Source organism: Capra hircus, chromosome 2 (assembly GCF_001704415.2).
Source record: "Capra hircus breed San Clemente chromosome 2, ASM170441v1, whole genome shotgun sequence".
In the NCBI taxonomy this organism is placed as follows: Eukaryota; Metazoa; Chordata; class Mammalia; order Artiodactyla; family Bovidae; genus Capra; species Capra hircus.
In genome coordinates, this window is record NC_030809.1 from 1,084,176 (window position 1) to 1,105,282 (window position 21,107).

The 21,107-nt window shown below is 62.9% G+C and overlaps 1 protein-coding gene across 1 annotated transcript in view; it reads right to left on the reverse strand.

Moving 5' to 3' along the window:
- LOC102173345 (rho guanine nucleotide exchange factor 10-like protein) overlaps positions 522-21,107 on the reverse strand; it is a gene marked incomplete at its 3' end in the record, with an annotated part of 45,909 nt that continues 25,323 nt past the window's right edge. Inside the window, 5 exon segments of the mRNA XM_018054721.1 lie at positions 522-670; positions 9,115-9,269; positions 11,272-11,498; positions 12,938-13,024; positions 18,321-18,442. Of these exon segments, the coding sequence (XP_017910210.1) occupies positions 522-670; positions 9,115-9,269; positions 11,272-11,498; positions 12,938-13,024; positions 18,321-18,442 (740 nt within the window).

Consider the following 21,107-nt stretch of genomic DNA (forward strand, 5'->3'; position numbering starts at 1 on the left):
TGTGGCGAAGGGGTGGGCACGGCTGTTGGTCAGTGACTGGAGAGGGTCCAGGCTGAGCCAGGAAGGACCCCCAGACGCCGGCCTGCATCGCAGTGGCCAAGGATTGGCCGCACTCACGGCAGGACGAGGCAGGACCCCAGTGTTGGCCGAGCAGCCTTCCCCATGGGGTCCACACTGGCTAAAGAGCCTGGGGCCCCGAGTGCCAGCATCCGCACCAGCCGCTCCCTCAGCACAGCCAGGTCCGGGCTATCCCTGGGGCACCAGGGACCCCAGCCCTACCTCCCCGGGAAGCAGCAGACACAACAGAGGAGCGAGCCCACTGCCCAGCACGCGGGAACCCTTCCCCTCTCGGCAGCCCTGAGGGAGCGTGTTGGGGGGGCAGGGGTGGCCCCGCGGGGATCCTGCCTCCCCGTGCGACCCTGAGACACCCCCGGGAGCCCAGGGCAGAGTGTGAGAGGGGTCAGTGCAAGGGACGCCTGGAGATGGCCCCGGGGCCACGAGCTGTGAGGCAGGGCCAGTACCTGAGTCTGCAAGCTGGTGGCGTCCAGGACGGTGACCCGGGGCCCACAGCTGGCCCACACGGCCTCCTCCAGGCTCAGCAGGGCGCGGACAGGTCCCGGCCCCACAGGCAGGCACACGGGAGGGCTCTCCAGGTCCCAGGGGATGCCTCCTGCAGGGAGAGGAAGCCGGCAGGTCAGCGGGGGCGGGTGGGGGTGGCGGGCAGCAGACAGGTCGGGGCCCCCCAGCCCTTGGGAACCAGGCCCCCAGGCGGGGCGAGCCCGGCTCCAGGCTCCTCCCGGCCCAGCTCCTCCAGGCCCCCAGCCCTGCCCCCCAGCCCCTGCTCCCAGTCCGGCTCCAGGCTCCTCCCAGCCCAGCTCCTCCAGGCCCCCAGCCCTGCCCCTCAGCCCCTGCTCCCAGTCCGGCTCCAGGCTCCTCCCAGCCCAGCTCCTCCAGGCCCCCAGCCCTGCCCCCCAGCCCCTGCTCCCATCTGCGGTGCTCCCCACTCCTCTCTCCTCCTCTCCCCTGCTCTCTGCTTTCACCCCACCACACGCCGAGTCCGCACCGACTCCACGCAAGGCCCCGTGCTCAGGGCTGCGGAAGAAAAAATAGATCAGACACACACCCTGCCCTCAAGAAAACCCCCACTGGCCGGCGAGACCATAAGGTTAATCAGCAGCCACCACACAAAGTGCCCAGCCCAAGCGGTCACGCATGTACAGAGGACCTTGAGAACCGTTAAGATGGAGGCAACCAATTCTGCACAGGGGAAATCCAGGGAGGCTTCCCGGAAGAGGCAGCATCCAGACAGCCCAGCCAAGAAACCAAGGAGGCTTCCTGGAAGAGGCAGCATCCAGACAGCCCAGCCAAGAAACCAGGGAGGCTTCCCGGAAGAGGCAGCATCCAGACAGCCCAGCCAAGAAGGCAGCATGACGTGGTGGAAAGTGTCCTGGCCTTGCTTCTGCTAGCAGCTCACTATGGACCTTGAGAATGTCTCTCCCCTTCTCAAGGCCTCAGTCTCCCCATCTGGAGAATGTGGAGAGCGCCACCAACAAGACTGTCTCTGAGGACTCTTCAGACACCGTAACTTACAGAGACTGTCCTGCCTTCTCACAGACCTGCTCACCCACTCCAAGGCACTCTGTCACCTCTACTGAGATCTCCGATGACCCTCCTCCTCCAGAGATGCCACCACCCCAGGTGTGGGAGGAGAAAGTCCTCAGAGGCCACCGGCCCTCAGCCCATGATCCCTGAAGATGGACAGATGAAGGGATCTGGCCCAGCGTGGAATGACGCTCTCCCCGGCCCACCCCAGGGATGCTCAGCTCACCCAGGAACAGACCAAGGATTTCCCCTGAGATGCAAGCAGTGTCCACTGAGATGGGTTTTTCTCTGAAGTCACACCTGATGCCACACAGAAGCCCCGTGGCTGTCCTGTCCTGCCAGCGTGCCAGGAGGGTTGAGCAGGAAGTGGGGCCCACCCATGAGGGGCGGGTGGTGGAGGGAGGAAGGAGCCTGGGCTGGGTGCCAGGGCCTGGCCCCCCCAACCCTCCTCCACAGGGTCCCTAGAAGGGGTGCACGGTAGCCCCGGCACAGGCCGTCCCTCCGAGGCAGCTGCTGGGTGGTGTGACGGGCACCACTGTCCGCAGAGGAACCCTGGGCAGCAGAGCAGATTCCACCCCTACCACATCCTTCCCTTTCGTGAAACAGGTCCTCCTCTCCCCTTCAGCTCCTCTTAAACTTAGAAGGTTCCTAGCTCCACTGAGTTGGGAAACACACAGACACACACCCCATCACCCCTGCCCAACCAACACACGTCCGGTTCTTCCCCGCCGTGAACGCGGGAAGCAGGCTGGGCCAGAGTCCTGGCTGCAGCCTCTCAACCTCTGCACGTACCTGGACAGGTGCCGCTGCCACTGGGAACCTCAGTTTCCTAGGCTGTAAAGCAGGCGTGATGAGTACACCCACGCTCGCAGATGCGGCCAGGCTCAAGGGAAGGAAACGGGCGCGCTCAGCGCAGGGAAAGCGCGGACGGCGGTCACCATGTTCTGTTATTCGTGAGCGTGCTGGACACTCTTTCCACGAACTGTCTCCTTACCTCTCATCAGCCTGGGTGGAAGATTCTATTCTTTTCCCTGTTTTACAACTGAGGAAACTGAGGCGCGGGCCTGAAAGAACCAGTCCCAACCACCCGGCAGGGCAGGACTGGCCACGCGTCAGTTCTGGCCCTTGGCTGTCCCTCACCTCGAGGCGGCCGCCTGTGCAAGCGGGTGGACCTCCCCGGACTCACGCAACGGCAAGGACTCGGGGAGCCTGGGACGTGTGCACAGCCACCCCGGGGGTGTGCGGGCCAGCCAGGGCTGGAGCTCAGCTGACCCTGGCCCTCGTTCCCGGCTGCTCTCTCAGGTTCCAAGAGTTTCCAAAGATCTCCAGGCCCAGGACTGGAGTCCAGGAGGGAAGAGTGACCACAGGCAGCCAGGCCTCCACAGCAGACTTGGACCCCACCCCCGCAGGGAACCAGAGCCACAGAAAGCAGGGCTCTGTGCGCCCCCCAGCGGCCAGAAGCCAGAACGCCCGCCACTCAGGCCAGTTAGGAAGGCAGCGGTCAGGGATGCTGGAACCAGGCCTGGCAGCGGAAGCGCGAGCCCTTCCCCGGGGGGCAGCGACGGCCCCCCTGAGCCCTCGTGCCCTCTGCCCTCCTGGGACAGCGCCTGCCTGGGGTAGGGGGGCGTGTCTGATACCCTTGAGGGTCACACGTGTCCTGACCACCCTTCCACTTGCTGGGTGTCTCCTAAGAGACCTGGCTTCAGGACAGAATGATTAACAGATATAATGTAATAATGCCAGGGAGGTTCGAGAGGGAGGGGACACACATATGTTTACAGCTGATTCATGTGTTATCTGGCAGAAACCAACACAGCATTGTAAAGCTTCCAACTAATTAATCCTCCAATTAAAAATGCTTCTAAAAAGAAAAAAGATTTAATAATACCAACATCATTATATCAAAAAGAACACAGGACAGGAATTCCTTGATTCAGGGGCCCATGGTAGGACCCTGAACCAGAGGCTTTCCCTTGCTGGGACTCCATTTTCCCACCTGCAACCCAAGGGGATGGAATTCTGCTGAATCAACCCTGGTGCCTCCCTGGGTTTGTCTCAGTTCCCTGGAGCGTCCCTGGTGGCTCAGCTGGTAAAGAATCTGCCTGCAATGCGGGAGACCTGGGTTCGATCCCTGGGTTGGGAAGATCCCCTGGAGAAGGGAAAGGCTACCACTCCAGTATTCTGGCCTGGAGAGTTCCATGGGGTAGCAAAGAGTCAGACACGACTAAGCGACCTTCACCATCACCTTCACCCCTGGTGGTCAACCGGGTGACAGACGTCACAAGCAGACCACCTCTCAGCCTGGAGTTCCGGCCTCCAAGATTCTTTCCAGCCTCTCAGGCCACAGGTCTAAGACTTCAGTCTGGATCAGCGGGCGCTCTGGGCAGGGCCAGCCCCCTGCCGACCCCTAGCTGGCGGGGGGGTCCACCGCTCCCTGCTATCCCTGCCCACCAGCGGCTGTCCATTCACAATTCAAGAACAGCCATCCACACCTCCAAAGTCATGCCCACACGGGATGACAGCCCGTTCGTCTGTGCCTGGACCCGCCAACACCAGGTGAACGGAGACCAAAGCCCAGTCACAGCAAAGGCACCTCCAAGAGGAAGGCGTGCCCCACCGCGGGTGGCAGATGAGAAAGCCCAGAGGGGTCCTCGGGGTTCTGAGGCAAAGGTGAGGGCACAAAGAAACAGTCTCTGAGGCGGAGGGGAGCCGAGGGGCAGCCAACACGCCGGGAGGGGTCGCGACGGTCACTGAGGCCGGTAGCCAACACCCCGGGAGTGGTCGCGACAGTCACTGAGGCTGACGAGAGGCAAGGGGCAGCCAACACCCCAGAAGTGGTTGCAATAGTCACTGAGGCCGAGGGGAGCCGAGGGGCAGCCAACACCCCGGGCGTGGTCGCGATAGTCACTGAGGCCGAGGGGAGCCGAGGGGCAGCCAAAATTCTGGGCTTGGTCACGACACTCACTGAGGTCAAGGGGACTTGAGGGGTAGCCAACACCCCAGGAGTGGTCGCGACAGTCACTGAGGCCGGCATCCAACACCCCGGGAGTGGTCGCGACAGTCACTGAGGGCTAGGGGAGCCGAGGGGCAGCCAACACCCCGGGAGGGGTCGAGAGAGTCACTGAGGGCGAGGGGAGCCGAGGGGTAGCCAACACCCCGGGAGGGGTCGCAACAGTCACTGAGGACGAGGGGACCCGAGGGGTAGCCAACACCCCGGGAGGTGTCGAGAGAGTCACTGAGGGCGAGGGGAGCCGAGGGGCAGCCAACACCCCAGCGTGGTCACAACAGTCACTGAGACCGAGGGGAGCCTAGAGGCAGCCAACACCCTGGGCGTGGTTGTGACAGTCAGTGAGGTTGGCAGCCAACACCCCGGGAGGGGTCCCGACAGTCACTGAGGCCGAGGGGAGCCTAGAGGCAGCCAACACCCCGGGAGGGGTCCCGACAGTCACTGAAGGTGAGGGGAGCTGAGGGGCAGCCAACACCCTGGGCGTGGTCGCGACAGTCACTGAGGCTGAGGGGAGCCTAGAGGCAGCCAACACCCCGGGAGGGGTCCCGACAGTCACTGAAGGTGAGGGGAGCTGAGGGGCAGCCAACACCCCGGGAGGGGTCCCGACAGTCACTGAGGGCGAGGGGAGCGGAGGGGCAGCCAACACCCTGGGAGGTGTCGGGACAGTCACTGAGGCCGAGGGGAGCCTAGAGGCAGCCAACACCCCGGGAGTGGTCGCGACAGTCACTGAGGCCGAGGGGAGCCGAGGGGCAGCCAACACCCCGGGAGTGGTCGCGACAGTCACTGAGGCCGAGGGGACCCGAGGGGCAGCCAACACCCCGGGAGTGGTCACGACAGTCACTGAGGCTGAGGGGAGCCGAGGGGCAGCCAACACCCTGGGCGTGGTCGCGACAGTCACTGAGGCCGGCATCCAACACCCCGGGAGTGGTCGCGACACTCACTGAGGCCGAGGGGAGCCAAGAGGCAGCCAACACCCTGGGCGTGGTCGCGACAGTCACTGAGGGCGAGGGGAGCGGAGGGGCAGCCAACACCCTGGGAGGTGTCGGGACAGTCACTGAGGCCGAGGGGAGCCTAGAGGCAGCCAACACCCCGGGAGTGGTCGCGACAGTCACTGAGGCCGAGGGGAGCCGAGGGGCAGCCAACACCCTAGGAGTGGTCGCGACAGTCACTGAGGCCGAGGGGAGTGGAGAGGCAGCCAACACCCCGGGAGGTGTCGCAATAGTCACTGAGTCCGAGGGGAGCCGAGGGGCAGCCAACACCCCGGCAGTCGTTGCGACAGTCACTGAGGGCGAGGGGAGCCGAGAGGCAGCCAACACCCCGGGCATGGTTGCGACAGTCACTGAGGCCGAGGGGAGCTGAGGGGCAACCAACACCCTGGGAGTGGTTTTGACAGTCACTGAGGCTGAGGGGAGCCGAGAGGCAGCCAACACCCCGGGGGTGGTCGCGACAGTCAGTGAGGCCGAGGGTAGCCGAGGGGCAGCCAACATCCCGGGAGGGGTCGCGACAGTCACTGAGGTCAAGGGGACCCAAGGGGTAGCCAACACCCCGGGAGGTGTCGCAATAGTCACTGAGTCCGAGGGGAGCCGAGAGGTAGCCAACACCCCGGGAGCGGTCGCGACAGTCACTGAGGGCGAGGGATCCAAGGGGCAGCCAACACCCCGGGCGTGGTCGCGACAGTCACTGAGGCCGAGGGGAGCTGAGGGGCAACCAACACCCCGGGAGCGGTCGTGACAGTCACTGAGGCCGACGGGAGCGAGGGGCAGCCAACACCCCGGGAGTCGTCATGACTGTAATGACGATTGTGGGCAGGAGAGGCACACGTCTGTCCCCAAGCTCCATGCCAGCGCCTATGACTGGCTGCCCCTGGCGCTCACAGCCACCCTGTGCTGAGGGGTGGAATTCGCACCCACTTTACAGGTGGGGAAACTGAGGCCCCAAGAGTAGAAGCAGCAGCAGGTCCAGTCTCTCGCGGTGGGACCCGATCCCGACAGCCTGACCCCTCAGCCCACCCCTCACGCACCCTGTCTTCTGGCTCCTCGGCAGGGGACTGTGGCCCCCGTCCCCAGCGGCTAACCAGGGACAGTCCTGCAGCCCCACCAGGCCTGGTCAAGTCCCTATCTCTGCTCAGAGACCGACCAGGAGTGGGGGGAATGGACAGAGGTCGTCCAGGCAGCTGTGCCCGAACTCAGGATGGACAGGGATGGCTCACCTGGCACCTCATGAGCGCGTACTTGCTGAGTGAGTGAAGGAAGGAAGGGACGCAGACAAGCCGAGATCCTGAGGGCTGCAGACACTGCCACGGCCACACTGCTGGACTCCCAGGCCCCCAGCTCTGACAGCCCAGCGCTCCAGGTGGCCTGGTGACCCTAGAATCCTCAGTCATCTCACAGCTGCTGCACACTCCTCTTCAGCCTCAGCTTCGGGGTCCCACCCTGGGCACAGTGGGCCAGGCCCTCCCTGACACCCTGCACCTCCCCTTAGGACCATTAGCGCCGCGTACAACCATCAGCTTCCTGCCTGCTCACTCATCCATGAGCCTGTCTTGTCTTCCTCTGTAAGCTGTGCGGGTGGGCTCACGTCCGGTTTGCTGGCCACCACATCCACGGGGCCTAGTGGGCGCTCAGTAAACATCTGGGGGACAGATGTCTAACGGCAGGATGGCTGCCAGCGCACCTTGACTCCCTCCTCCAGGCCAGACGGCACCCCACTCTGCCTAGAGCAGCCAAAGCCCCCTGAAAGCTGGAGAGGACTCCAGTCCTGGGAGGACACTGAGGTTCAGGTCTTGGCTCACCTGTGGGACTCCGGGGAGTCCCTTCCCACCCAGAAAATGAGGGTATTGGGTCCAACGGTCCCTAGTGGCTCTTTTGGATCTGAGCAACCCCAGGCAGAAAGTCAGTGGTTAGACCCCAACCCTCGATGGCTTGAACTGTGTCCCCCAAATTCATTCATTCACGTGTCAACCCCTAGCACCCAGCACATGACCTTGTTTGCTGGTAGGGGTGCTGGTGGAACTGATTAGGATGAGGTCACGCTGGAGGAGGGTGGGGGTCTGAGTCCAAGGGGTTCTCTGGACACAGGCTCCCCCAAAGAGAGCCCCACAGGAAGATGGGGGTTATGCTGCCACAAGCTAAGGAACCACCTGAAACTGGGAGAGAGGCCTGGAACAGACCCTTCCCCAGCGCCTTCCGGGGAGAGCGCAGCCCTGCCGGGCGTCTGTCAGCCCTGCCGACACCGTGCTCTCAGACCTCAGTGTCCAGAACAGCAGTCAGTAAACTCGGCTGCTGAAGCCGCTTGGTCATGGAGGCCCGGCACACGGATACACCCTGCCCACCTCCTCCCAACCCGCACTCCCAAACTGAAGTCAGGAGCCAAGAGGGAAAGGGCCCAAGGAAGCCCATCTGGGGACTGGGGGGTGCAGAGCAGGCCGGGCCGGGCTCCCACACTCCCACAGGAGCCAGAGGGTGGCCATCTCTCCAGCAGTCTTGGTGTAGCTCGCTGAGGATCTGAGACTGGACTGACTTTCACACACACGGTGTGTCTGACGGGGAGAGGGATCGCCTCCCCTCCCTCTACCCCCTTTAATTAAAAACTATAAATGCCTTATCAAAAGCTAATTTAAAATACCAACACAGTGCCAAGAGGCAAAAAAAAAAAAAACCTCAGTACAAATATCTGCTTATAAGCTGCAACAGGCTGTGATGACACAGCAATCAGAGGCCGGGGGGGCGGAGCAGGAAGGCTGAGGCTGAGGCACAGCAGCCTCTGGGGGTGCTGGTCTCGGACCTGCTTCCTTCCACTCCCGCTCTTGTCCTTGGACTGGGAGCTGAACAAGCCACGAAGGACGGGGACCATAGCACTCCATATCCCTTCCTGCACCTCAGCATCAGTATCCATAAGGAGGAGGTCATTCTCCAGGGTCGTGGTGAGAATTAAAAGACTGCACCACTTCACCCTGTCCTGGAGCACAGCAGCTCAAATGCTGCCCACCTTCCCTCCAGACGACATCGTCTGTGCCACTGACGGCTCGATCAAACAGTGGAGACCAAAGCGCCTGACCCCACTGGGCACCGACTGTGCCAGGCGCTATGCTTGCCTTCACTGAAATGCTTACCCCCACCTGCACCTATGAGCGGCAGGTGTTACCATTATCCCCGTTTTACAGATGAGGAAACAGAGGCACGGAGGAGCAGCTGCTCGCCCACGGACACTGCTGTCATCAGGGCAGGGCCCAGATATGAAGCCAGGTCTCTCTGAGCCCAGAGACTCGCTTCCTGTGCAGCAGAGTCTCCTGCCAGTGGGCTGAGCTGTCCGTAAGACAGTGAGCGGCCCGTCCTTCTGGGGACCCTGACGGGGACCAGGGGCCTCCAGTCCCTCCAGCACCTCGATTCCCGGACTCTGTGCTGAGCTGCCCCCTTGGTCTGCCTCCCACAGCTTCTCCGGTCCTGGATCTGACTCTCGGTCGGGGCCCAGGGCAGCTCCCAGCACCCCCAGCACCGCATCCTTACCGCTGGTCCGAGGGTAAGCAGCGAGGGTGCCATCCTGCAGGCCGGCCAGCAGGTGGAAGGGGCTGTGTCGCAGGCAGAGCACGGGCTGCAGGCCTGGGCTCCGGCAGGCCGCCAGGCACTGGGTGCCCGTGTCCACGCTGCTGTAAAGCAGGACGCTGCAGGGAGAGGCGGTGACTCAGTCAGCCCCCTGCCCTCCTGTTGAGAGGGCTCCAGCCCCCACCTCCACCAGCTCAGCCTGCCTCCCGCTGCGTGACCAGGCCATCACTCAGACTTCTCCATGGGCGGCCTTTTTGGGGTGGGGCCACGGAAAATGGGGCTCTGGACACAGTACAGCCGGGGGGCTGGGAGGACGGTTTTCAGGGTCACATCTAAGGGCAAACCCAGCTGACTGTCCCCCTCCAGCTGGCTGGGCTGGACCACTGAGCCTCAGTCCTCTCTGAAAAATGGGGCCGCGATGCCTACCTCACGGCCATACCAAGGAACAAAGCCCCAGCGTGTGTACTGCCTGGATGAGCCTTGAAAATGTTAGGTGAATGAGAGAGGCCAGGCACAAAAGGCCACACACTGGGTGAGTCCGTCTGTATGAAATGAGCAGGAGAGACAAATCCAGACCAGGGGATGGGAACAGATCAGTGGGTCCCAGGGGCTGGGGCAGGGAACGTGAGGTGACCCAGAGGCTCCGGGGGATGACAAGAATGTTCCAGAACTAAGCAGTGGTGATGGCTACTCATCAGGAATGTCCTGGAAACCACTGAACTGAACGGTTTAATGGCTAGAATGACAGCTCCATGCAGTTTGATCTCATAGAAAGCAAAACGAGTCCACCAGGCCCCTGGGCTCCGTGAACCCAGGCCTGGACAGCATGGAGCCTCTAGTGCCTCCAAGCTGGTTCTAAGTATGCCAGCTTTCGGCTCCTCCCCCGGCTGCTCTTGCGGGACATGGGCCCCTACGAGGCTCACGCTCCTGGCCTAGGAGCAGCGCATGGCAGGGGTGCACAACGCCCCCGGACGCTGCCGCAAGTGCGGGCAGCAGGCAGGCATGAGGGTGCGGGCCCATCTCAGGGTCCTCTCCACAACCACCTTCACAGTCCAGTTAACGGGAAGAATTTTCACCCTCCACCCACACGACTGGGCCTGCTCTGCTGGGGTGGCCGCTGCTGCGCGGAAGTGTTTGCTAACACCAGCTCCAGGCAGGTCTTACAAGGGGGGAGCCCCCTCTGCCAGCAGGCCTCATAACCTGGGCACACTCCGCACCCTCACCTGCCCTGCAAGGCCAGCTGAGGCCACAGACAGGTGGATGAGGGCAGTGACAGCAAAGGGGCCTGAAGTCTTCACGGGGCCCACGTCCTGGTGGGCTCTCACAGCAGCCCCACATGTGGGGGATGGTAACACCACTTCAGAGCGGCCACACAGCACAAGGAACTACAGGCCCCAAACCCACTCTGCCCGACACCGGAGCCCGCGTTGCCCATGGCACCACACTACCAGGAGGAAGCTGGGTGGCACAGAGCAGCCCCTGAAGGGTCCTGGGTAAAGTGCGAGCAGCTCCTGACACTGGCTGGGCACTGTGGACCCCACTTCCCGCTCCTGGCCCCCACTTCCTGCTCCTGGCCCCCACTTCCCTCTCCTGCTCCTCAATTCCCGCTCCTGCTCCCCAGTTCCCGCTCCTGGCCCCCACTTCTCACTCCTGGCCCCCTCTTCCCGCTCTGGGCCCCCACTTCCCACTCCGGGCCCCCACTTCCCGCTCCTGGCCCCCACTTCCCGCTCCTGGCCCCCACTTCCTCTTCCTGGCCCCCACTTCCCGCTCCTGGCCCCCACTTCCTCTTCCTGGCCCCCACTTCCCGCTCCTGAACCCCAATTCCCGCTCCTGGCCCCCACTTCCCACTCCTGGCCCCCTCTTCCCGCTCTGGGCCCCCACTTCCCGCTCCTGGCCCCCACTTCCCGCTCCTGGCCCCCACTTCCCACTCCAGGCCCCCTCTTCCCACTCCAGGTCCCCTCTTCCTGCTCTTGGCCCCCACTTCCCAGTCCAGGCCCCCACTTCCCGCTACTGGCCCCCACCTCCTGCTCCCAACCAGGGGCACCGAATGTTGGGGGTGAGGAGCAAAGCTGGAGGGGCAGTGCCCAGGGTGCCCAGCCCACTCTGGCCCAGGCCCCTCACCTGCCGTCCTGGAGCCCAAGGCAGATGGTGGGGTGCACCCCGGCCGAGGTGTCAGCGGCGGGGCAGCCCTTGTCTCCATCTCTGCCGTCGCCCTCCTCTGGCTCCGGAATGTACTCCATGCAGAGCACGGGGGCCGCCAGTGGGAAGGACTTGACCGTGCGGGGCGAGGGCCGGTTCAGGGAGAAGATCTCCACCTGGCCCCCCGCGCCCTCCTGCCCGCCTCCAACCTACGGCAGAGACCAGAGAGGCCGTCAGGTGAGCGCCTCGTGGGCGGATGCAGACGCAGACCCTGCCCCCACTGACCCACCCGAGCATCTGTTTGTCACGGGGCTTAGGCACCAAGAGAAACATGCCCTCTCCTGCCCACAGGTATCCTGCTGTCACTGAAGGCCACTTGTTCCCAGCTGCCACAGCAACAAGTTAGATCCGGGCCCAGAGAAAATCAGGAAAAGAGCTGAGATGGACTAGGTACCCAGCCAGCTTTCTATCTCCTTATCTTTAAGGTAAGTCTGAAGCAACAAAGAGCGAGCGTACACTCTGCCCCGTGTCCTTCAGTTTACCCCAGCACTTAGCACATGGTAGACACTCATTATATCCCGGCTGAATGCATGGATGCTCACAAGGACGGACGGACAGAAGAATGGACGGACGGGATAGAAGACTGGGTGACTGGATGGATAGAAGGGTGGACAGATGGTTACAAGGACTGATGGATGATGGATGGATGGACGGATCAACAGATGGATGAAGGGAGAGCGACTAGCTGAATGGATGGATGGATGGGTGGGTAGGTGAACAGATGATTATAAGGCTGGCTGGATGGATGGAAGGATAACAGATAGATGCGTGGATGGAAGGATAGTGGATGGGTGGGTGAAGATTAACGGGTGGGTGGAAGGATAGTGGATATATGATGTATCTACTAGACACTGGAGACCAGTGAAGAAGAAATCACCCTCAGAAGGGACGGTTGGGCTGAACCCTAAAGGGTGAGCCAGACTTTCTTGGCCTAAATGCCTGGAGACTGACTGGAGGGGTGGTGAGGCTGGAGCCTCAGGAAACCTACGGGAGGCCACGGTCTGCACCGTGAGCCACATGGCGAGCACAGCACCGATGCAGATCAAGGCAGGCTCTGCAGAACCCCGGTGCAGAACGGTGGCTGGAATCTCAGAGAGAGAAGCGCAGCCCTGCCTCCTGACGCCCGGGGGGAAGACCTGCCATCCAGAAACCCTGCACTGCTCCGTCCACGTCCATCACGGCACCAAGGCCAGTCTCAAGAATCCGACTCTCTGATCGGTCCCCTGGCTTTCTGTTGTTCCTGCTGATGTCACACGTGCCAGCTCTGAGCACAGAGCCTGCCGTGGAAGTCCCCAGAAGACCTCGTTGGGTGAGGGTGTGCAACACGGGGCCCATGGGCCGGCCACTTCCTCCGGCACCACCCCAGCTGCCGCCCACGGGCCGGCCGCTTCCTCCGGCAGCCCCCCAGGTGCCGCCCACGGGCCGGCCGCTTCCTCCGGCAGCCCCCCAGGTGCCGCCCACGGGCCGGCCGCTTCCTCCGGCAGCCCCCCAGGTGCCGCCCACGGGCCGGCCGCTTCCTCCGGCAGCCCCCCCAGGTGCCTCCCCCTCTCATGCCCCCAGGCCCCAGCTGAACATGGGGGTTACTCACCCAGAGGTAGCCCTGTGGGAGGGAGGTGCTGACAGCCGAGAAGCCCAGCAGAGGACAGCTGACGGGACTGTGGACCAGGGCCCCAAGCTGCAGAGACAGATGGCACACAGGGGTGAACACCGAGGGGCCAGAGAGGCTGATGTCTGACAGCGCGACCTGGGTCTGGAGCGTCTGTCGGGGCTGTTAGACCTGCTGGTTCCTGCACCCCCTTCAGGCCCCCAGCCAGGCCCGAGGGCGGGGCCAGGGAGAGGCGGGCTCCTCCCGGCAGCCCCCAGGCACTCACGGGGGACCTCTGCCCTCCTGGAACCTTCTGGAGCCTGAATGAAACTCTTTCCAAACCGGGCTTTGTTGAAAACCATGAAGGGCACCCCTTGTATTTCGTACGCGGGGAAGACGAGGTCCACAGAGGACGAACAGCTGCGCAAGGCCACGCAGGCGGCGCGCACCATCACCCTCGGCCCCCGTGTCCCCCGAGCAGCGCGGCGGAGAGGGTCCCAGGCCAGCTGCGCAAGGCCACGCAGGCGGCGCGCACCGTCACCCTCGGCCCCCGTGTCCCCCGAGCAGCACGGCGGAGAGGGTCCCAGGCCAGCTGCCCAAGGCCACGCAGGCGGCGCGCACCGTCACCCTCGGCCCCCGTGTCCCCCGAGCAGCACGGCGGAGAGGGTCCTGGGCCAACAGAGCCCTCCTCGGCCGACCCCGCCAGGACCAGAGGGCTGGCCCGCAGTCTGGGGGCTCCGTCTGTGTGGGGCTGTCACTGAGGACCACTGGCTGCTCACTCCTCGGCATCAGTGGCCCGCCAACCCCACGCCAGTGGCCCTCAGGCCTGTTCCTGAACTAAATCTGCCGTCCACGTCTCTGGCCAGGATGGCAGTGTGAGGGAAGGGCCTGGCCCTTTCAGGGGCCTTGCTGGAAACTCCAGCCAGATCAAAGGAGGAGGCTGGCTGGGGAACGCGGAGGTGCCCCCCCACCCCCCCGCCCCGAGGAAGCAGCCACCGCAGGGCAGGCCTTTGAGTAGGCAGGTGCTGCCCTCTGCTGGCGCCCGCGGCCTGCTTGTCCCGGCCCCACTGGGGTGATCTGACGAGGAAGCCTCTAAGGGCCACAGCTGAGGGGACCCAAAGGGGTCACCTCCTGCAGCCCCCGTGCTGCTGCTGCTGCTAAGCCGCTTCAGTCGTGTCCGACTCTGTGCAACCCCACAGACAGCAACCCACCAGGCTCCGCCGTCCCTGGGATTCTCCAGGCAAGAACACTGGAGTGGGTTGCCATTTCCTTCTCCAATGCGTGAAAGTGAAAAGTGAAAGTGAGCTGAGCGGCTGGCAAACGTGAGCTTGGAGGGCACGGGGACATGACTGGCTCAGGATCACACAGCAAGGAACGGCAGAATCAGGGCTGAGGTGCTCTTTTCAGTTAGCACGCTGGAGGCCGTGGCCTCCTGGGCACAGCATGGGCTGGGCCAGGCTCCCAGGCGCCCTCAGGCCCTGCCCCCTCACCCCGCCTCTTGGGGGGCTCAGGGCCTGGCCCTTCCTGCTCCTGTCCCCTTGGATTTGGGGTTGGGGCAACCACAGCCTGGCCTGGGTGTTTCCACGGCAACCCCAGAGGGCCGGAAGTCAGCTGAGCCTGGGCCCGAGACGAGGGCAAAGACTCAAAGGCTCCTTGAACAGGGCAGGCTCTGGACCCAAAAGGGCCGTCCGTGACGGGAAGCTGACTTCCGAGAACCAAGCAGCCCCATGCGGAGCAGAGCAGAGCACAGCAGGCTCTGGGTGCGGGCAGTGGGCCCCAGTCCCGGCACAGCTGCTGCCAGCACGCGCGCTGGGCCACCGCAGTCGTGTCCGACTCTTTGCGACCCTGTGGAGCCCGCCAGGCTCCCCTGTCCGTGGGATTCTTCAGGCGAGATTACTAGGGTGGGTTGCCACGTCCCCCTCCAGGGGGATCTTCCCGACCCAGGGATCCAACCCACGCCCCTTAGGTTCCTGCATCACTGGTGCCACCGGGAAAGTGCTGCCAGCTGGTGACCCCACACACCAGCTCCTCGTGGTCACGGGGACCCGGGCACCTCGGCAGGGCCCTGGCTAGACATGGTGGGCCTAACGCCCTGGGCAGGGGCTGGACACCCAGCAGCGGTCACTGGTCAGGAGGGCTTCTGGTGGGACACGTTAGCGCTTCACTCCGTCAGCTGAACAGCACTGTGGGGAGGGGCTGTCCCAGACCGGCAGCTGAGGCAGGGTCAGGGGACAGGGACCCAGCGACGGTCACTCTGGCTGATGGGGGGTGGCAGCCAGCACTGAGGCCACTTGCTGGCGCGCTGAGGCCCACGCAAGCCTGCCCCTGCGGCTCTGAGCTGCAGCCCTCAGGCCCCCCAAGACACCTGTGTACGAGAGCTGCCTGCAACGGGCAGCAGCCCTCCCAGGCCCCGAGCCCCTCTCCCCTGGCAGGTCTCTCACGGAACCTCAGCCCAAAGGGGGAAATGGGCTTGCCCTGAGCCTTCCCCTTGCGCCCCCCGTTGCCCTCCAGGGACAGGCCTGCAGCTCAGGTGGAGCCCAAGTCCAAGAAGAACCTCCTACCACCTCAGCAATCAGGCCATCGGAAAGCCCCCCAAGCCACGACACCAGTGGGGTTGAGGGTGCTTTCAGCCCCAAGGGCTTCACATGGGGAAGACCCCTCAGTGACAGGAGGCAGGTGACTCCCCGCTTGGGGGTGGGGGGCGTTTTTTCAGGGAGGCCCTGGGGCAGCAGCCTGTCTGGGATGCCTCCACCCCGGCTGTGACCTGACAGGGCAGGCCTGAGTCCTGAATCCCCCAGAGGCCCAGCGCCCTGGGGGGAGATGGGATGATGCATCTTGCTCCATGGGATCTGCTCGGGGCAGGAGAGCCACAGGCAGGGGGACTGGAATCCGCCCCACGGCCCACAGGCTGTGCCCCTGGGCACGAGCTGGCAGGACCCCACAGGCAGCTCCTTACTAACGGGGTCAGGACTGGAGGCCCACAGAGGCCCGGGGAGACAGTGGGGGAGGAGCAGGATGGGGCAAGGGTCAGGGCACTCCCCTTCCCAGGGCCATGAGCAAGTGACTTAGGGTGGCTGGGGGTCACAGAGTCCATCTCTGGGAAAGGCCCAGGGTGGAGCCTGCTGCAGACATGTCCCAGAAGGACCCGCCCCCTGTGGTCAAGACTCAGATCAGGTCAGTCGCTCTGTCATGTCCGACTCTTGGCGACCCCGTGGACTGCAGCGCGCCAGGCCTCCCTGTCCATCACCAACTCTGGAGCTTCCTCAAACCCATGTCCACTGAGTCAGTGATGCCATCCAGCCATGTCATCCTCTGTCCTCCCCTTCTCCTCCTGCCCCCAATCCCTCCCAGCATCAGAGTCTTTTCCAATGAGTCAGCTCTTCGCATGAGGTGGCCAAAGTACTGGAGTTTCCGCTTCAGCATCAGTCCTTCCAATGAACACCCAGGACAGCTCTCCTTTAGGATGGACTGGTTGGATCTCCTTGCAGTCCAAGGGACTCTCAAGAGTTTCTCCAACACCACAGCTCAAAAGCACCAATTCTTCGGCGCTCAGCCTTCTTTAGAGTCCGACTCTCACATCCGTACACGACGTGTGGCTGTCAAGACTAAAGAGCCTTAAGTGACGTCACTGTCGTTTTCGTCGTTATCAGTGTTACCTCTGAGCGACTAAGCCCAGCACGGCGCCGGGGCCTCTGCCTACCGAGCGCTGGGCAGGCGTCAAGCTCACTGACAGGAGCCTGACTCATGAGCCCTTAAATCAGGCTGCGGCACAGGGACCAGCACCCCACTGAGCCCAGCTTTCAAGAGGGAAAGCCAGAGACCCGGCAAGTCCTTCGTCTCCTTCACCCCCAGCCCCACCTTCTCACCAGTTCAGCCAGTCCAAGCCCAGAGCACTGTCCAAACCTGTCCCCAGGTCCCCCCTGCCCACTGCCTCCACCAGGGCCAGGACCAGCACCTAACCCCGGGGACACCCCGTCAGGGGGACTGCAATACTCAGACATCAAGAAAAGGTTTCAACATAAGCTCTTACAATAAAAATTTAGCCCGCACACACACAAAACATCATTGGTGAATAATTACCAAGAACTGAAAGAAAGACAGGACTGGATGCTGCCTTACCCTAATCCTGGCTCTTTATTCACTTAAAAAAAAAAAAAAGGCAGGCAAGCCCAGCCCACAGCGGGCTGGTCTGAGTTTTTTCTTTAAGCGCTGCAATAAAACATCATTTACGTTAACGATCAGTGCCTCTCTCACCTCACCACAGCCGCCCTGGTCTCCATTCACCCTGGCCTCCCTCCACCTGCACCAAGCCCCACCCGAGCTCTGTGAGGGTCTCAACCTCCCGTCCTGGCCCCTCCGGGTCCTCAGTTCCCTCCCGCACATCGGCCGGAAGTGTCAGAGGATCCTTCCAAAAGGCAAACCAGGTCCCGCTGGTCCCCTGCTTAGAACCATGCTTGGTGTTTCCTTGCTCCGAGGATGAAATCCAAACCCGATGCAGCCTGCAAGGCCAGCTGAGCCAGCTCACCCACTGTCGGGTCTCAGAGCCCAGCCTCCCCTGCTGGCTCCCGGAGCCACGGCCAGCTGCCCCGGCGGCTCCGACTGCAGGCTTCTGTGTCGGTTTGTTTGATTTGAATGTTCTCCCCCTGGGCCCTCTCATGGTTGGGTCTTCCTCACCAATAGGGGATCAGTTTATATGCCACCTCCTCTGAGAGGCCCTCTCTGACCCCCTAACTGCGTGTCCCCATCTCTGTTTTCACTGTATCTGATTTATTCTCTTTATGCCACACAGCACTCTTTTCTCTCCGCTCGTTTGCTGAGGGGTGGCTGGGAGGTGGTGGTAGCTGCCTGCGCTTCCAGCCAGGGGCACAGGCGTCAGGGAACCAGATTACTATTCCTCCTGTCATCCTCACCGGCCATGGCATTAAAAAAAAAATCATGTCACCTGAGCCTTTACCTGTGAAGGAGACCTAGAGACATCTACTCGTGGGGTTCTCATAAATAATAAAACTAGTGAGTGATGGCAAAGCACTCAGAGGGGTGATGGCTGTGGAGCCAAAGCCGGCTGCCCCGGCAACATCGCGAGAGGTGAAGCCTCCCAAGCAGGGCGCAGCCGGCCGGGTGCATTCCAGCCTGTCTGCTGAGCGGGCGTCATGCCATCAGCTGACACATCGCTGCTGTCTGTTAGCTCAGACCGACGCAACTGTCGGCTCCCTGACCCACAGAGGTCGCCTGCCCCCTCCCCCTCCTCTGGGGGGGACACTGACCCCGAGAGCAACCCCATTGCCTGACGTGGAGAAGCTGGGGCAGCAGCCGGGCCTCCCCTGCCCCGGCCCTACCCCCCCGCCCACCCTCCCCGGGCACTCCGGCCGCCCCTGCGTGCACTCACCTGCAGGCTGAGGCCCCTGAAGGAGAAGGCGGGGACGCAGCAGGCCAGGATCGGGCACCAGAACGGGGCTCTGCTCTGCTTGTCCTCATCCGGACACAGCCAGCCCGGCTGGTTCTCCTCCCCTGGGCGAAAGGACAGGGGTGGGGAGGGCCCGTGAGAGACGGGACGAAGTGGTCCATGGGGCCTGGGAGCCGGCACCCACGTGCTGACCCTGCCGGCTGGACGCTCACTGCTGCCCCTGCAGCCCGCCCTCCCCGTGCAGCCAGTGCTGAGCCTCTCCCCAACCCTGCGGTTCCCCTCTTCTGCCGGGTCCTCGTCCACCTGCAATAAAATCCAGACTCTTCCGGAAGAGCTGCGAGGACCCTTCTTCCCCGTCAGCCTCACCGCCGGCAGCAGGCCCCCCTGTGCTAGGCTTTCCTCGGCGGCTGAAACAGGACGACCCCGCAGGAGGGTGGCCCTCTGCCCTTTGCCCTCTGCCCTCCGCCCTCTCCAGGGCCAGCTCCGCTCCTCACTGAGGCTGACGCTAAGCCCCTGCCTTCTCGGGAAGGCCTCAACTGACGGTCGCCCCATTCCCCCACCTCCACTGCTTTCTGTCTCAGCCCTGCAGGTGTGTGCAGTGGCCCTAGCCACAATTTCTGGCTCTTTTATTAACAGGCTTCCGTCTTTCTCCCTCTGTGTGCGTGTGTATGCGCACACAAGTACACATGTGCGTACGCGTGAATGCATGTGCGTGTGCGTTTCGTGTCCTTGTGTGTCCGCCGGCCTCCCACTACACCCGTTTTCCATGAAGGCGGAAACCTCCCACGCCTCCTCCTCTGCTCCACGCCATCCTCCACGCGGCACTGCACACAGCGGACTCTCACGCCCTTGTGCGGCATGAACCCCCGAGCCCCATTTTCCATATCAGTCAAATCAGAACGATGGCCTCCAAGAGCAGTCACCTCCCCAAGCCCCGCTCGGCACAGAGCAAGCGCTGGAGAAAGACGGCCAGCTGGGAAGGGCACGAAGCTTTGTTTTCACAAGATGAATAAATCCCAGAGGCCACCTGTTTGGCCTGCAGTTAACAGGTCTGTATGATGTGCTTTGGGCTTCCCAGCTGGTGCCAGCCGTAGAGAACCTGCCTGTCAATGCAGCAGATGTAAGCGACGCGAGTTCAACCCCTGGGTTGGGAAGATCCCCTGGAGGAGGGCATGGTAACCCACTCCAGTAGTCTCTCCTGGGGAATCCCACGGACAGAGGAGCCTGGCGGGCTACAGTCCATGGGGCTGCAAAGAGTCGGACACGACTGAGGCACCTGAGCACGCACCGTGTGCTCTAACATTTGCTAAGAGGACAGGTCTTCTGTTAAGCGCTCTTGTCACACACACGCAAATGGCAATAACAAGGCAGAGGGCAGCAGGGAAGCTTGCAGAGGGCGCACCTGTCTAGGGCGCAGACTGCAGTTCCTGAGGCATGCTTAGCTCTGAACTCATCCAGCCGTGTACATGGAACGCGCGCGGCTCTCTGTATGCCAATCACACCGCAGGAGGGGCTTTAAGACTGCCATCTCCACTAGAGAAAGATGATGTCTGCGTGCTGGATCCAGGCGGCAGGGGCTGAGGCTCTCTGAGAAGGTGAGGATGTTCACAAATGCAGGGATTTGCGAACAACCAGCTCCCGCTCTGGTAGAGGCTCCAGCGCCTGCCCACCCCCTCAAGCAACGGAGTCTCTGGGCAAAGAGCTCCCTCCCTGAGTGGGCCAGGGGCACCCCCAGCGCTCCACCAGCCCTGGTTCCCGCCTCTGAGGAGGAGAGGCCACCTACGAAAGGACAAACTGAGCCAGGACACACATCTCTGTAAGTGGATGGCGGTGTGCACCGCACTTCACAGTTTCCAGGGCGCTGCCCACACACCCTCCCACAGCCAGCAGGCAAGCTCAGAGTCTCTGCCCCACCTGCACGGGGCCGGGGGAGGGGGGTCAAAGACAGGGCTCAGGAGCCAAGGAGCTAGCCCCTGGAGGCAGCCTGCACAGCACCCGCCAAGACAGGGGGGAGCTGAGACAGCCCGCCAGCCCTGGGGACGCAGCCTCTCACGTTAGGACCGCCCACCACCCCTGGACAAAGCCCCGGGGGGTAAGTGAAGACAGGCGAAGCTGCAGTCTGGCCCTGCTTTCAAAGCGCTCACAGTCACACGCACCCAAGGTGCCAGACCCCCGCCTTGGCAGGCTGGGGCCCGGGAGAGCAGTCCGAGCCCACCTGCCCGCCCGGAGCTCCATGAGTGGAAGCCTGCACTCCCCCATCACCGTCGCCCCGAGCTCCGTCCTCCCCTCCCCTCCTCGTACTCCCAGCCCATCGAGTCCTGAGTCCTGGCAATTTATCCCGTCTCTTCCTTTAATGATCTGACCTTCTCCTTCCAGATGGTGCCTTCCCTGCCTGCGACTGGGATCGTTAACAGAAAATGGGGCTGTGGTTCCCCATCTGTCGCTGCCATCGTTCCCGGCACAAACCTGAGGTGGCTGAGACCAAATCAGAAGCCTGCCTCCTTGGACACGGAAAGCCACGACTTCCAGCTGACATCACGTGGGGCCTTATTTAGCATCAGCTGTGTCCGCCAGCACCCACCCAACTCTGGGGTCCTTGCCCATGCCCGTGCGCCAGAGCCCTCGGGACCGCCCGCCGGCCGCAGGAGGCTGACTCTTCCAGCAGGGCCCTGTGTGGCTCAGAGAAGCACACGTCACCTCTCTGAGCCTGTGGCCTCGTCTGGAAAACGGGGGAAACAATTCCACCCGTTAAGAGTTGTTGCGAGCCTG